The 15,561-nt window shown below is 44.6% G+C and overlaps 1 protein-coding gene across 1 annotated transcript in view; it reads right to left on the bottom strand.

Moving 5' to 3' along the window:
• PPM1H (protein phosphatase, Mg2+/Mn2+ dependent 1H) overlaps window positions 1–15,561 on the bottom strand; it is a 239,020-nt gene that overhangs the window by 24,956 nt on the left and 198,503 nt on the right. The window contains exon 8 of the mRNA XM_027592252.2: window positions 13,197–13,304. Within this exon, the coding sequence (XP_027448053.1) occupies window positions 13,197–13,304 (108 nt within the window). The remainder of the gene's footprint in view (window positions 1–13,196; window positions 13,305–15,561) is intronic.

Here is a 15,561-nt window from a genome sequence, read left to right as displayed (position 1 = left end):
GGAGGCCCGTGAGCTCCCACAGCTCAGGCCTGGCTTTTCTGGAGGAACGAGAGCCCTGCCTTTGGGATCAGAAGCCCTCACTTCAGGTCTCCGCTTCTAACCAGCTTTGGGACTTGAGAGAAGCCATTTATTTTCTTTTGCTCTCAATTTTCTCATCCCTGAAATCATTGTTTAAAAATTGAAAAAAAAATATGTTAGCGCCTATTCCACCTCTCTCACAAAGCTGTTAGAAAGATCAAATGAGGGCGCCTGGGTGGCTCAGTTGGTTAAGCGACTGCCTTCGGCTCAGGTCATGATCCTGGAGTCCCGGGATCGAGTCCCGCATCGGGCTCCCTGCTCGGCAGGGAGTCTGCTTCTCCCTCTGACCCTCTTCCCTCTCATGCTCTCTATCTCTCATTCTCTGTCTCTCAAATAAATAAATAAAATCTTTAAAAAAAAAAAAAAAAAAAAAAAAAGAAAGATCAAATGAGATAATGTGGAAGGAAACTACAAATTCTAGTGTACCACATGTTATTATTTGATGGTGCTGATCTCAGGGCAGTACACGTGAAAGTAAGCCAGTTGGTGGAAGGAGATGAGGAAGAGTGGGCTCAAGGGCCTTGGGGTTCAAGTACAAGTCTCATTTAAAGTAACAGTGATTGGGAGTCTCAGTAGTGTTCTTGGCAGAAAAGCTAGACAGTTCCCAAGATAAAGGATGCCAATAGGTGGTAGAAAATAAGGAGAGCACAAAGTCTTACCCTCTGTACCCCATGTAGCCAACTCAAAAGCTCAACCTAGAGAACTCTGAATATGGCACTTGTACCAGAAAAAAATAAAATTCCACCATACTTCTCTGTGGTCCTATAAACCAAGCAGATTATTTCAGCGTTGGCATTCTGGCAAACTGTCAAGATAGCATCCAGATTCTCTCTTGTGATTCTATCTACACTATGTCATGAAACACACACTGAATTTGGTGGCAAAAGACTTGGGTTTGAAACCTACTTCTGCTCCTTAAAATTTAGGCAAAACCATTTGGTCATTCACATTTCCAAAGTCTGTTGACCAACTGCTGGGAATGTGCAAAGCAGCAGGGATTCATCACATGGAGTGTCAGGAAGAAGGAGCTGGATCATATGCCTTACACATAGTGGGAACTGCAGGGGCCAAAGCCTGGGGAGGTGAGAGAGGGCTGGTGTGCTTGGGCAGCTTTATATCATTTGGTTTGGCCACGGTACTGGATTTTCACCAGGGAATGGTGATGGAGAAGACATGACCTTTCAAATCTTCAGTGTCTCCCTAGTGAAATGAAATGTTAGGATGTGGTGGCCACTGGGGATGCTTATGGCATTAATGTTCTCTGACTCTTTCATCATAGGAGGAGTTAGGGCTGCATGTGACTGGCCACATGACCTCAGAGCATCTGACTGCAAATGCATCAAGGTACAATTAAGTATTACAAATATGCTGGTACTCATGCTCCCCAAAAGGAGCCAGTTGTTTGGGCTGTGGGTATAATTTTATATTTGAAATATACCACAGATATTCTTGTGGGTTTGCTTTTTCTTTTGCAGTCTAAAGACAAAGTAAACATGTGACTTTTGAGGGTGGATACAACTTAATAGCTAAAATGTTTCTACACCAGCTGAATATTAGGTAGGGAGCCTGAAGCTTAACCCAGTGCCTGGCGACTCTAGTGGAAGGCTTCCGTTTTCTTCTCATGAGGCCAGTACTTTGCAGCTCAGGGAGGTAATAAGCTATAGGAAGGAATTTCCTTTACATGTCAGGCTACTCCCATGATCCACTCCTTTCTTTGGGCTTCCACTGGCTTGTGCACCACTGAGTCAAAGGCTCAGTGAATGAATGGGCTTGAATCTAGCTTATCAATCATTTGAGGAATAAGTTTGTATTCATTAAAATGCCCATTTATAGAGATAAAGGTCAGAAGAAACCCCAGCCTGTGAGTGAACGGATGCGGTGTGTAGTGTAGGTGGATTGAGTTGTGTCAAATCCAGTGAGGAGGCACACAGAGTGACCTTATGTCCCTGTGTGCATGAGATAGTTTTGGTTTGTGCTATTTTCCCAGCATAATTATTAATGATGTCCACACTGACTCTCAAAAATGTCCTGGTTGAGAGGATGTTATATCACCTGATGAATAAATAATGAAATGACTGCTATTCTTTATTCATGTAGTTGCTACTTCTGGCCACTGGGACTTAACATAACCATATAACCGGAGTGTTACTACTTCACAGGACTTTTTTCACCATGGCAGGATTTCAGAGATCTCCAGTAAGCAAGAGAGCAAGTTACTATGTATCTTGCCTTAGGAGAGAAGACACAAGCACTCCTGGTAAGCTGTGGGACACCTGCTGGGTGGCAAAGTCAATCCCCAGGCTTACAGTTATTCTGAAGCAAGGAGCCCAGGTCTCAGCAGATCTGTGTTCAAGTGGAGAATGAGGTGTGTAGTATCCCCAACCTACTAGTCTGGCATTGAGCCACGTGCACTGTAAGAATAAATCATGCCGTCCAGGACTAGAACACAGTTGCAGAACAAACCCATGTTAGGATTAAAAACTGAAGTTCCTAACCCTCCTACACTGTCGGTGGGAATGCAAGCTGGTGCAGCCACTCTGGAAAACAGTATGGAGGTTCCTCAGAAAGTTGGAAAGAGAGCTATCCTATGACCCAGCAACTGCACTACTGGGTATTTACCCCAAAGATACAAATGTAGGGATCTGAAGGGGCACATGCACCCCAATGTTTACAGCAGCAATGTCCACAATAGCCAAACTATGGAAAGAGACTAGATGTCCATCAACAGATGAATGGAGAAAGAAGATGTGGTATATATATATATATATATACAGTGGAATAGTATGCAGCCATCAAAAAATATGAAATCTTGTCATTTGCAATGACGTGGATGGAACTAGAGGGTATTATATAAGCAAAATAAGTCAATCAGAGAAAGATAAGTATCATGTGATCTCACGGATACGAGGATTTTGAGAAACAAGACAGAGGATCATAGGGGAAGGGAGGGAAAATGAAACAAGATGAAACCAGAGAGGGAGACAAACCATAAGAGACTCTTAATCTCAGGAAACAAACTGAGGTTTGCTGGAGCAGAATGGGAGGGATGGGGTGGCTGGGTGATGGACATTGGGTGAGCGCTGTGAATTGTGTATGACTGATGAATCACAGACCTGTACCCCCGAAACAAATAATACATTATATGTTAATAAAAATTTTTTAAAAACCCAAAAAACCCTGAAGTTCCTGGAGCACAGTGAAGAATGGCTTATGGCAGTATTATTCAAAGAGTGGTCTTTGTTTTATGGGGTTTTTTAAAAGATTTTATTTTAAAGTAATCTCTATACCCAACATGGGGCTCAAACTTCAAACCCTGAGATCAAGAGTCACACACTCTACCGACTGAGCCAGCCAGGTGCCCCTCAAAGGGTGGTCTTTGGATTCCCTGCTTCAGAACTGTCTAAAAATGTGAAAACTCCTAGGACCTGCTTCTAGACCTAGTGCTTTAGATTTCAGGAAGTGGATTCCAGGGATTTGCATTTTTTTGATAACGTTATCTTATTTCATTCAAATACCAGTCTGATCACACAGGGTCCAAGAACACTCAAATAAGAAACCAAATATAAATAGAGTTAAAGATTGGTCTTCAGGGGCGCCTGGGTGGCTCAGTCAATTAAGTGTCCGACTCTTGATTGTGGCCCAAGGCATGACCTCACGGTTTTGAGATGGAGCCCCACATTGGGCTCTCTGCTAGGTGTGGTGCCTGCATAAGATTCTCTCTCCCTCTTCTGCCCCTCCCAACTCTCTCCCACTCTTTAAAAAAAAAAAAAAAAAAAAAAAAAAAGACTGGTCTTCAAACATTATAGCCGATGATGCCATGCTTGCCAATTATCTGCTGAATGGTTTGGCGGCCACTGATGTGCAGATGTCATTTCATGTCAGTGAGATCACAGGCATGCATTTTCCTCATATATAAATCTTTTATTTTTTATTCTTATTTTTTAAATTAAACTCTACTCCCAACATGGAGCTTGAACTCAAGACCCCAAGATCAAGAGTCTCATGCTCTACCAACTGAGCCAGCCAGGCGCCCTGGGATTTGCATTTTTAAACAAACTTCTTAAACTGTTCTTCTGTGTGTAATGCAATAAATAAATGGAAAAAAAAAGATACTACATGTTTAACTGAAACATTCAAGTGAAATTACTATTTTTCAGAAGGGGATCAGAGGGAAATAATCTCCAATGAGAAGAAATATTTGACACAATATAGAGGTTGGCTCCCTTGTGTGACCATAAATTTTATGAGTTGCCAAGCGAGATATTTTTGGTGTCAAAGTAAATGTCAAATTCTGGTTTTATTCAAATAGCTAGTTACTTCCCAAGTCACTTCACAATGGAAACGAGCCAGAAAAATGTCACACACACACACAAGTGATTTTTACAGCTAGACCAGAGAGTTAGAGATGCAGATGGAGGACAAGCTAAGTCACAAAATCTTTCCTAGATGTAGGGTCAGATGGCACCTTAGTCGAATAAAAGCAGCTTCTCTACACTCTTAATGCAATTCCCTGGCCCACCCCACACACATTTTCAAACTGGTGGTGATGGTGGTGTTGGTGGTGGTGGAAGGGGAGCAGATGGCCTCCGAGAGTACAGCACCCCAGCTGAAAAGAAAGATGCATGAAATGTTGGCCGAAGGGCACAGACTTCCAGTTATAAGACTAGGGATCTCAAGTACAGCAGGGGAACTACAGTTACATGTAATCTGTATATGCTATGTAATATATATGTGTGTACGCCTATACATTATATATATAAAATATATACACATCTATATATAATACTGTATTACATACTTAAAAGGTACTAAGAGAGTAAAGCTTCAATGTTCTCACCACAAAACAGAAGCAGTAATTATATGATGTGGTGGAGCTACGGTGGTAATCATTTGTAATATACATACAAATATGGAGGTTTAGTGATGTCCTTGACATCTCTGTGTGGCAGAGATGATGTTCCTAGGCCTTCTGAGGCTAAGTCTTTTTTTTTCTTTTAAGATTTATTTATTTTTAGAGAGGGAGGAGACAGGAGAGAAGGGGACAGAAGGAGAGGGGGAGAAGCTCAAGCAGACCCTCCGCTGACGTCGAGTCCAGTGCTGGGCTCAATCTCTCCACCCTGGCTCCTGTCCTGAGCTGGAATCAAGAGTCAGATCAGATGTTTATCTGACGGAGCTACCCAGCGACACCCCGAGGCTAGGTCTTAAAAAGTCTTGTAGCTTCTGCTTGGCAGTCTTGAACCACTCGCTCCTGAGACTTTTTTCCCTCAGAATCCAGCTGCCATGCTATGAAATGCCAAAACACCAAGAAGAGGCCATGTGTAGCTGCCTCAGCTGAACTAGCTGGTAGCCGATGTCTACTACCAGCTAAGTGAGTGAGCCATTTTGGACTTCCAGCCCATCTAGTCTTCAGATGACTCTAGCCCCAGCTGACATCCAACCGTGACATGAGAGACTACCAGACAGAACCACCTGGCTGAGCCCAGACAACTCACAGAACTATGAAAGCTAAGAGCCTATAAATACACGTTAATACACCGTTCTGTCAAGACTCTTAAGTTCTGGGGTGGTTTGTTTTGTAGTCCACAGCGGCACAAGGCACTGTAATGTGACAGATTACTTCTAGGCCCCCTCCCCCAGTGGGGCTGGGGAGATGGGATGGGACACTGAGCCCCCTGGAGTTTTCTCCTTGGTTTCTATCTGTCCATAAGCAGCACTTGTGCTCTCTGCTCCTGTCCTCCAGCAGGCAAACATTAGGAAGACCACTTTTTGTGGGGTGGGGAGAAGAGAGCCCACAGCTATCCAGTGTGGAAGTTTAATTTGGATGGAGTAGAAGAATAAGAAGTTCATTCTGAGGGGCGCCTGGGTGGCTCAGTCGCTAAGCATCTGCCTTCGGCTCAGGTCATGACGGGCTCGATCCCTGAACCCTGGGATCGAGCCCCGCCTCGGGCTCCCTGCTCGGCGGGAAGCCTGCTTCTCCCTCTCCCACTCCCCCTGCTTGTGTTCCCTCTCTCGCTGTGTCTCTCTCTGTCAAATAAATAAATAAAATCTTAAAAAAAAAAAAAAGTCCATTTTGGTCTTAAATCCAAACCATAGTTTCTAGTCTAACTTTATACCGGCTGTGATGTTATTTTCTTTTTTTTTTTTTTTTTTTTAAAGATTTTATTTATTTATTTGAGAGAGAGAATGAGAGATAGAAAGCACGAGAAGGAAGAGGGTCAGAGGGAGAAGCAGACTCCCTGCTGAGCAGGGAGCCCGATGCGGGACTCGATCCCGGGACTCCAGGATCATGACCTGAGCCGAAGGCAGTCGCTTAACCAACTGAGCCACCCAGGCGCCCTGTGATGTTATTTTCATCCCAGGCACTGGTGTTTATGTTTTTCATTGTTCAGAAAACTCAAAGGGAAAAAGGTATAAAATTAGTTTTCTTCTTCAGTCCCCCATAAGCAACATCCTTCCCTTTTCCTAGGCTAGAAAGCAGTGCATTTTTAATTTTTAAAAAATTTCACTCCGCTTCACCCTCTAAAACTGCCATCAGTTTTTGTTACATCGTTTTGTTGCAGCATCTCTCAGATGTGCCTTGTTCTCATTTTCGCAGTCCCTGCCCTCGCGTCTGTCCTCCTGCCATAGCTGGAGTTGTACAGTGGCCTCCTGTCTCCTCACCCCTCCACCACCCCCTCCCCCATCCACGTGCTGTGACCGGCTTCCACCCAACATTTATCCTGCTATTCCCCTTGCTAAAGACCTTCCCTACTGCCTTGGGTCCAGTTCAAGGCCCTCCACAATAATCAGCTTTATTATAGCTCACAGCCCTTCGAGCTAATCTTCCAAACTCAGTAACCCCATAAGGCAAATTTTACTGCACACCAGACTCACCCCTCCCTCCTCCTTTTCTCTTGTCCTTCTTCACAGTCTATAGTTCTCTCTCCCTTCTTGGAATTCCCCTAGTCTCTAAGGAAGCAGGAATCACAGGGTTTATGGCTGATGATTCCTTCGCTAGTCTCACATTCCAGCTTGCCCAAAAATTCTAATGCTTTTGAGGACATGTTCCCTAGTTTTTGGCTCAGTAAACACGACTGGACTCATGATCTCTATGTAAAGAGCCAGTGAAATCTTGTGGTCTTCATGGAATTGGAAAAGGATCAAGGAGCCAGTATTGATTATGCCAGGTTCTGGCTAAGGACTTTATATATGTCATTTAACTTGTCCTGTTAAGTTTCTGGGTATAACATTCCTACTGTCCTCTTTTTATTGAAGAGGAAGCTGAGATTTAGGTAAAGTTAACTTTCTCAAGGTCACCCAGCCAGTAAGTGAAGAGACTGAGCTTGAAGTCAAGACGTTGATGACCAGTCTGAGTTTCTAAGTACTATATCAAACCACCTCCTAAGGTATTTTTGAGGGGTCTAGGGAATTTTTTAAACAAGTTTTTCCTCCTCTACCACCCAAAGATATTTACTGTTACCATTTTATTAAATTTCCTTCACGTGTATATTTGTATACAAATGCATATACCTTTTTACTAGCTTACAATCAGGCTCTTTGTGTATACAATCATATTCTGTTTCACTTAATATAGTACAGCTTTTTCCCATGTCGTTATGCACGAATATTGTTTTTTATGAATTATAGAAAGTACACAATACAATAAAACATGCTCTTTCCCAAAGTGGGACTTCGGCTTGGGGTATGAAAAGCTACCAAGAGGACTTTAAATGTTAAGATGTCCACAATGAGATCTTAAATCATGTTGATGTTTTCAACAGGGGAGGTCCAAAGAAAAGAGTCATTCTCTCTTAATATGGATGTGCATACTGGGAATCCCTAAGTGGAAAGCCTACCAGAACCTGATGGGGAAGGAGGACTAGCATTTCCTGACCATCTCTGGCCACCTACCAGACACTGTACCAGACAGTTCCACACATGTTCTCCCTTGATTTTCCTTGCACCTTGTGAATACAGGCATTTTCACCTCACCTGAGGGAAGGGAAAGACAGGCTAACAGTGCAGGCCACATGGGCATTGAGATACTGGAGTCTAAGGTCTTCCTTCTCTTAGAGAAGGTGGTTTCAGATGAAAAGAAACAGATGAAGAAAAGCAAAAATGAGCTGAATGAGTCAGGCTGAAATTACAAAAAACAAACAAACAAACAAACAAAAAACCAGCTGACAGGAGAAGATTTCAACACCAAGGAAAGGAACAACGAAGCCGAGAGAAAACAGGGCTCCTTGTGGTTCAGTCTGGCAGGGACGAGAGGAGGGGATGCGGAGTTGAGGAAGGGGTTGGCTTTGCAAAGTAGTCCCCACAAAGAAAAAGACCTCGTTCTTCCAAGAGCCCGAAAGGGGGCTAATGGCAGTCTTGGGAGTGCAGGCCGGAAAGCAAGTACCACGAAGAGGGATCCTAGTTCTAGGGAGGGCCCGTTACACGTCTGAAAGGGGCGAGGAGCAGAGAACATCTGGAGATTTAGGCTGCAGACCTGTGCCAAGGTGCCTGAGTAACACAGCAGGAAGTGTGCTAGATTGCGGCAGGGAGAAGAAATGCTGGAAAAGAAGGAGAGTCTGGGCTCAGTGCCTGACTTCCCCGATCCTTTCCTTCTCTGCTTGAACTCTTTCGGGAGAGTATAAAAAAGGTGAACTGTCGATGCGCTTCACTGAGCAAGGAGATGGGAGACCGGGCTGAGGCTCTTTCTCTCATGTGGGGAGGAACTGCGTCTCACACTGTGACACGGGGGAAAACACAGTGCTGTGGACCCGATGAGACTCAGAACGCCTCCACATTCGATGGTCAGGCCAACCGCTTGGCTGGCAGGGGCCCCTTGTGGAATTCAGTTCTTGGCCAGAAACCCCTGCCTTAGACCTTGGAAGATAGGAGGGAGGCTCAGCAAACCTGGCGGCTGCTCTTTGGGTTTGGCAAACTCGAGATTTTTCCATCGCCTTGTGTTCAGCGAAACCGAAAATGTGTTTGGCTACAAACCCTTCTCTAATTTTTAAACCCCTGAGCATTTTTTACGTAAATTTGATACACATGTTTTTGTCTTATTTTTATTTAGCTCATCAAATCGAATTAGGAGCTACAATGATGAAGGGAACAATGCTGATTTCCAAGAAGATTTTAGAGCCTTTTTTTTCTTAGAACTAAATCGCATTTTTCTCCCCAACTGTTAAAATTACCAGACTGAGCTGGATTTGAAATTTAGAACCCAAATGTGAAATAAAGATCCATGCTTGGCAAAGAGGAGGTATAGCAGGGGAATGTTCTTAGGAAATCACAGTTAGAAAGGCAGGGCAGGCGTGGGGTTGGGGGTGAGGGGATGCAGGCAGGAAAGGGGTAGTTACTCTTCATTAGATGGTTTGGAGAAATTTACCTGGCTTTCCGAGCTCCCCCAGAAAGGCCCACTCGCCACGTCTCTGGTGTTGGACTTTATCACCAGCACCCAAGGAAGAGGAGTTTCTACCCTAAGACTGGGAATGAGGGGGTCTCCTGTACCTCTCCACAGTAGTCAATTCCAACTGCCACTCCTCTTCTAACCGCCCCCCCCCCCCCAAGCTTCCCGGTTCTGGCTAAGCCCACTCCATCTGGAAGCATTTAAAACGTACAACAATTTTAATCTCGTGCAAAGGAATCTCCGGGTCTACACTACATACCCATTAAAGCTAAATTATACGTGCACAATCTTATTTTGCACAATTCTGTCTGGTCTAGGTTGGCACACACCAAAGACTATTACTGTCTTTCCCAATTACTTTTTCTACCACGCCATCATTTTCTATGACTTTAGTCCAAGGCCAGCAGTATTTCTCCGAGAAACTCGAGCCACTGAGGTCTCAAGACAAAGATCCTTTCAGAGCCCCTCGAACCTGTACTCAAAGGGTCCCTTAGACACTGTCCAAAGACATTTCTTTGAACTCAGCTACTCTCTCCTACAGACCCTGATCAAATTAGATAGACCTAGGGGCACCTGGGTGGCTCAGTCATTGAGCGTCTGCCTTCGGCTCAGGTCATGGTCCTGGGGTCCAGGGATCGAGCCCCATGTCGGGCTCCCTGCTCCACGGGAGGCCTGCATCTCCCTCTCCACTCCCCCTACTTGTGTTCCCTCTCACACTGTGTCTCTTGCTGTCAAATAAATAAATAAAATCTTAAAAAAAAAAATTAGATAGACCTGGGTACAAGTACCATCTTGTTATTTCATAACTGTTCAACCTTGGGGGAGTTATTTCACTTCTTTGAGGCTTAGTTTCCCAATCTGCAAAATGGGTATAATAGGCATATGGACCTCCTGGGGTTGTTGTGAGGATCAGATGAGATACTGTGTATAAAAAACACCATAAGTTGTCTGGCCCAGACTAAGTAGTTAATAAACATCACTTGTTATTATAAAAACTACACTTTATTGAACTCTACACCTGCTCTAACAGCACTTACATTTTTCCATAGGTGGCCAGTTTCCTTTTAAACACCCTGCCCACCTGTCCAGTCCCTCACCAAAACTGAACCAACCAACCCAATTCCCTGTGAACTAGCATCACTCTACATAGATGACGTAAGGTTTCTGATCCACCAACTGGGCTTTCTCATCAGTCCCCAGGGAGTCTACCATGCATGTCCAAGTTTTAAACCTACAGTCTCTTCTTTGGAGCCACAGCAACTGAGCAATTAGAAGATCTAAAATCTAACTGCGCAGAAATCATTCTCCTTCAAACCAAACTACATGTCTTCTCACTTTATATAGAAAGCATAGGTGTGTGTGGAAGGAGATGAGAAGGAGGTTTTTACTTTGCTTTAAGAAGCAAAATGTTTAATTAGTGCTTTCTGAGGACCACCCCCCCCCCCAGAACATGAGTCACACTTCATCTGTCCCTTTTGCAAAGTAGAAAGACGATGGCACCATTTAATATGTCTAATAAATGCCTCTCTCTCAAGGGGGGAAAATATAGAGTCCATGAGCCTAGTATTTATTGCTTTCCTCTGGCCAAGAGTAGTTTTCAGCAATAATTCATGGACCCTGAGGTTGGCCAGAATAGAGGGATCAGGGATCCACAAGCTTCTGGGGCACCTTGGACACTTTACGTAGTATTGGTCCTCGTCATGCAGAACTGCTGGGAGGGCTAAAAGAGAGACATCTATAGGCTCTGATGAATGGCAATTTTTATTTCCACCAGGCTGATCTCATTTGAAATGCTGGGTGCTATCAGGAAAGGTGTGTGTCTTCCATGCCTTCTATTTACTAGAGATTCCCCCTCTGTGACTTCCCAACCTCTTGTGGCTACTTGTAATTTGAATGCCAGCCTCAGCAATACAAACTCTAAAAGAACCAACCCCCTGCTCACAGCCCTGCCAAAGGGGTGGGCCTGGGTGGCTGTTTATGCCCACCGAGGGCTCTGGAGTGGACAAGCCAAAGGGGCAATTTATGGGCTGGGAAGTCACTTGTGGCCTGGTATAAAAAGGGAGTTGAACCAATGAGATTGCTCTCTGGTCATCAGGAATCGGGAGAGTGAGAAAATGGGTTGACTGGTAGCAGAGACATATGGAACCTGACTGGCCACATAAGGGCAGAACACCCTCATGTTGAAAGTGACAGACTCCCACTGCTGGGGCTCTCTGGGGGTGCCTTGATTCCAGAAGCACGCTCCCATAAAGACTGGCTGTTAAGGGTTCTTCTTGTGTGCACCATAAACATCTCTTCTAATATTATTATAACAAGCACCTCCTCTTTTGAGTTAGCTTCAGTGGGTTTTGGTTTCCTCCAACAAAAAGAGCCTTCAATAAAACAGCATCTACCCTTGGGAAGAACATGCAGACGGAGCTATATTTAAACATTCTGGGCATTTCCGGTGCAAGGCATTGTTCTAACAGGTAATTGCACAGAATGCGAACACCATTGGTTCCTGACGCACCTCTCCCTTCTATTGTAAAAACTGGAAAAGTTAAATCTCCCTCCCTCAACCTTCCTTGCAGCCAGGGGGGGTCATGTGACACGGTCCTGGCCAATGAGATGCAAATGAGGAACTGTTGGGGACAGACAGGCTGCCTGCTTCCTCCTTCCTGCCTTGCGTGAAGATGTTATGCCACCATCTTGCAATCATGAAGGGAAAGGCAGAGAAGCCGAGATGCCAATCCTGGCACACTTGAGGGGTTGCACCAACACTAGCTACCACCACGTTCCAACCTCCTCGACAGGTGGAAAAAAAAAAAAAAAAAAAAGACCCTTAACCTACTTTGACTTAGATTTCTCTACAACATAGAAGCAAAACGTTTTCTAAAGATACACCCTGAAACAGAACTAGATATTGTTTCCCGTATCATAAGTTATAAACATGTGTTGTTGGCTATTTTTAACATAAGTTTTAGGTGAGAAAAAAAGTTTTTAACCAAAAAGATGACAACTTGATTTCCAATTAACTTCTCTAAACATCAGCTGAATGATATAAGTTGTACAGGCGATTAAAATCAAAGAGGGGATAAGGTATATACAGGAACAACTCTGCAATAAGGCAGAAAGTGGAAGGCAGTAAAAGGCAGCTGCTTTACACGGATCTGTAGGGAGACCTTACTTCTGGTCAGGGAAGGGAGAAATCAGGGAAGTCTCCACAGCAGACTCTGAATGTTTGGAGATGGGGAGGAAAGGCATTCCAGGCAGAAGGAAGAATCTAAGCAACTCCAGGAAACTGAAGGTCGTGCACAGGAAGGACACAGCAAGTTCTTTCTGGCTAGTTCGGGGGAACAGAGATCAAGTTTTTGGTCTAGAAAGACAGACAAAACTGTAACATGCCTCAAATGCCAACCAAAGGAGTCTGGGCTTTATTCTCATAGGCACGGGGTATGGTTGAAGGTTTCAGAGCTAACAGGAGTCAGAGTACCTGTTTGGGGATTTGTCCGATGACAAAATGTGGGATGGACTGAGGAGGCAGGAACGCCTCTAGGGGGCTGTGCAGCTAGCTGGGCAGGAAGTGGGGGAGTGCAGGAACCCAGACACTCAAAGTGAGAATGGAGTGGGAAAAAGGACCACTGCACAAGTACCTGTGACACAAGCTAGCTACTGTCTGCGTATGGGGAGCGAGTCCCGGGAGGAATCATGTACACAATATTTTACTGCACAAAACAGAAACAAAAACCTCATGTGGTACCTCTGGAGCTGAAGACAGGAATGGTTTTATGTAGATGTTGGAGTCATGCACCTTCAGGTCATGGTCCCCAAGTCCCCTGGTCACTCCAATTGTTGCCATTACTCGGGCCTAGGGGTATAAGCAGAGGGTCATCAGAAAGACTCACACATACAGAGAAAGCATTCCCGTCACAACGTAGCTGCCACAGGCGGAGAGAGAAGCATTCATTTTCCAATTCCTTCTGTCCCTCTTCATGCCCCTTGCTACTAACTTATGTGGGTAGCTGTTTCCAAGGAAGGGCTCACCAAGATCACTTCTGTACTTAAGGAGTGGTTTTTCTACCAATTATCCTAAGTTTCATGGGTTGCTGCTGTCTCTTTTCAGAGTTCTTTTGTAGAAACTAGAAGGAAGGGTATCCAGGAACTAAATCCAACATGTGTGATGGCTACAGCTCCTGAAATCAGTTCAAATCAAATCCAGCATGATCTGTCCATCCATCCAACTATCTGTCTGTGATATACCCACCCTACAAGAACCTGTTGAACACACCAGCCGTGTCTCCTGTTCCTGAGAGGCACTAGTGAGAGATGTTAAAAAAAAAAAAAAAAAAAAAGTGAGTGGCAGCTCCCACCCTCCCAAAGCTCATAGAAGGCACTTCATGGCTAGAGAAAAGAAACTCTTTGCAACTCTGTAACCCGGACTGCTAACAACCCCATAAATTCCCTCTGGGTGGAAATGTCACTTTGTTATAACTACACTGAGACCTCACCACCTGTGCTTTCTCTAAACAGTTTAGTTTTCCCAAAGCTTTAAGGAAACAATACTATTAAACTAATGCCTACACAGTTAGCCTAAATAGCTCCCAGGATGCCACAGATTTGACTTAGCCAAACATTTACTGAGCACCTACTATGTGCGGAAATCAAGCTTAGACAAACGTCTAAGGACTTGTCCTTAATATAAAGGAACTTGTGAAGGGAGATAAGACATGTAGAGCATGGCCAAGTGCAGAATGACACAAGCGCCCTGGGTTAGAGGACTTCAGAGGAGGTAAAAATTCTGCGGAGAAAGCCTCCCAGAGGTGGTGACATGCAGAAGGACGGGTAGCATTGAGCCAGTTAAGCACAGAGGGATGAAGTGAAAGTCTTTCTTGGTAGAATGGAGCCTAATGGCCTAACACTTGGATCATCAGTAACATATCCGGTGTAGGGTCATGGTGCCAAGACCCGGGCTTGACTCCTCACTCTAGTGTCTGGGTAATAAGGGTACCTTATAAACGCGAGGAAACATGACAGTCTAAAACATGACCAGCATTTTCATCCTGTTTTCCCAAAAAGGCTATGGATTTTGGAGCTGGTTTCAGATCAGAAGATGGGCAGTTTGCATTAAAGTAGAAATGAAACCATGACATATTTTTTAAAAGCAAGAATCAAAGGGGGTAAAATGCAGGCATGTGATACGAAGCCTGGGGACCTCTGGTCAGGCGGGCTGCAGAAACTCTCTGCTCTGCTGGGGAGCTGCGCCTACTCCCTACTGGCTAAGAAGTGTTCAACTCCAAGTGTGAAAATCCTGAGTCCCTTGTGGCCCTTCTGCTCTCCCCGCTGCAATGGCAGCTTCTCTGGCTGGAAAAGCACAGGTGGGCGTTTTCGTCTAAAGAAATCTGATGTTTCTGCTAGTTACTGAACTTGTTTACAGAGTACGTAGGTGTTACCCACACAAATCCTTAAAAGCACTGGCAGGAATAAAATGAGAAGTTATGGCTATGAAAGTCTTCTGAAACTTCTGGGTAGGTGTATGCAGACGGGAAAGAGAAACCCCCTGCAAAGGATCTAGATACAACTGACATGTTGCAGTTGTAAAGATTTCGCAAGAAATAATGGATCCCCTGACAGGGATCTTGCGCTGCTTCACTAATGGAGCAAGCCTGGAACAGACTGGAGCCACAGTGGCTTTTAAATAGGCCATCAGGTACGATAACAGAACTTGCCAGTTGCCTATCACAGAAGTGTCAAGCCCTAATTAACTGAAATGCTTGAGGAACATGAAGTCCTGGTGAAATGAACATTTGCTGAACTGGGGAAGCCCCTGGCTCCTTTAAATCTTATTCTGATCATCTTCTAAGAACACATTAGTCCATTTTCCTCTGGTATGGGAGAAAGTATTCTGTACGTAACTGAAAAGTGTACTTAATACCGATGCCTTTATTGAAGGCCAGCCGTGTGTCAGGTACCAGGCTGGGCAGGTGCATGGGATACAAAGGTAACAGGAGGTGGCTCTGAGCTTACTGGAACTCCCTGGGTATAGGAGGGTAATACTGAGAATCTCAGTCCTACAAAGCACCGCAGCTGTAGGCATAGGTCACTGGGCTGAGAGATGTGCATTAACG

This window comes from Zalophus californianus, chromosome 9, assembly GCF_009762305.2.
Source record: "Zalophus californianus isolate mZalCal1 chromosome 9, mZalCal1.pri.v2, whole genome shotgun sequence".
In the NCBI taxonomy this organism is placed as follows: domain Eukaryota; kingdom Metazoa; phylum Chordata; class Mammalia; order Carnivora; family Otariidae; genus Zalophus; species Zalophus californianus.
Note: the sequence above shows the minus strand (reverse complement) of the source record. Positions and strands in the feature narration are given on the sequence as shown.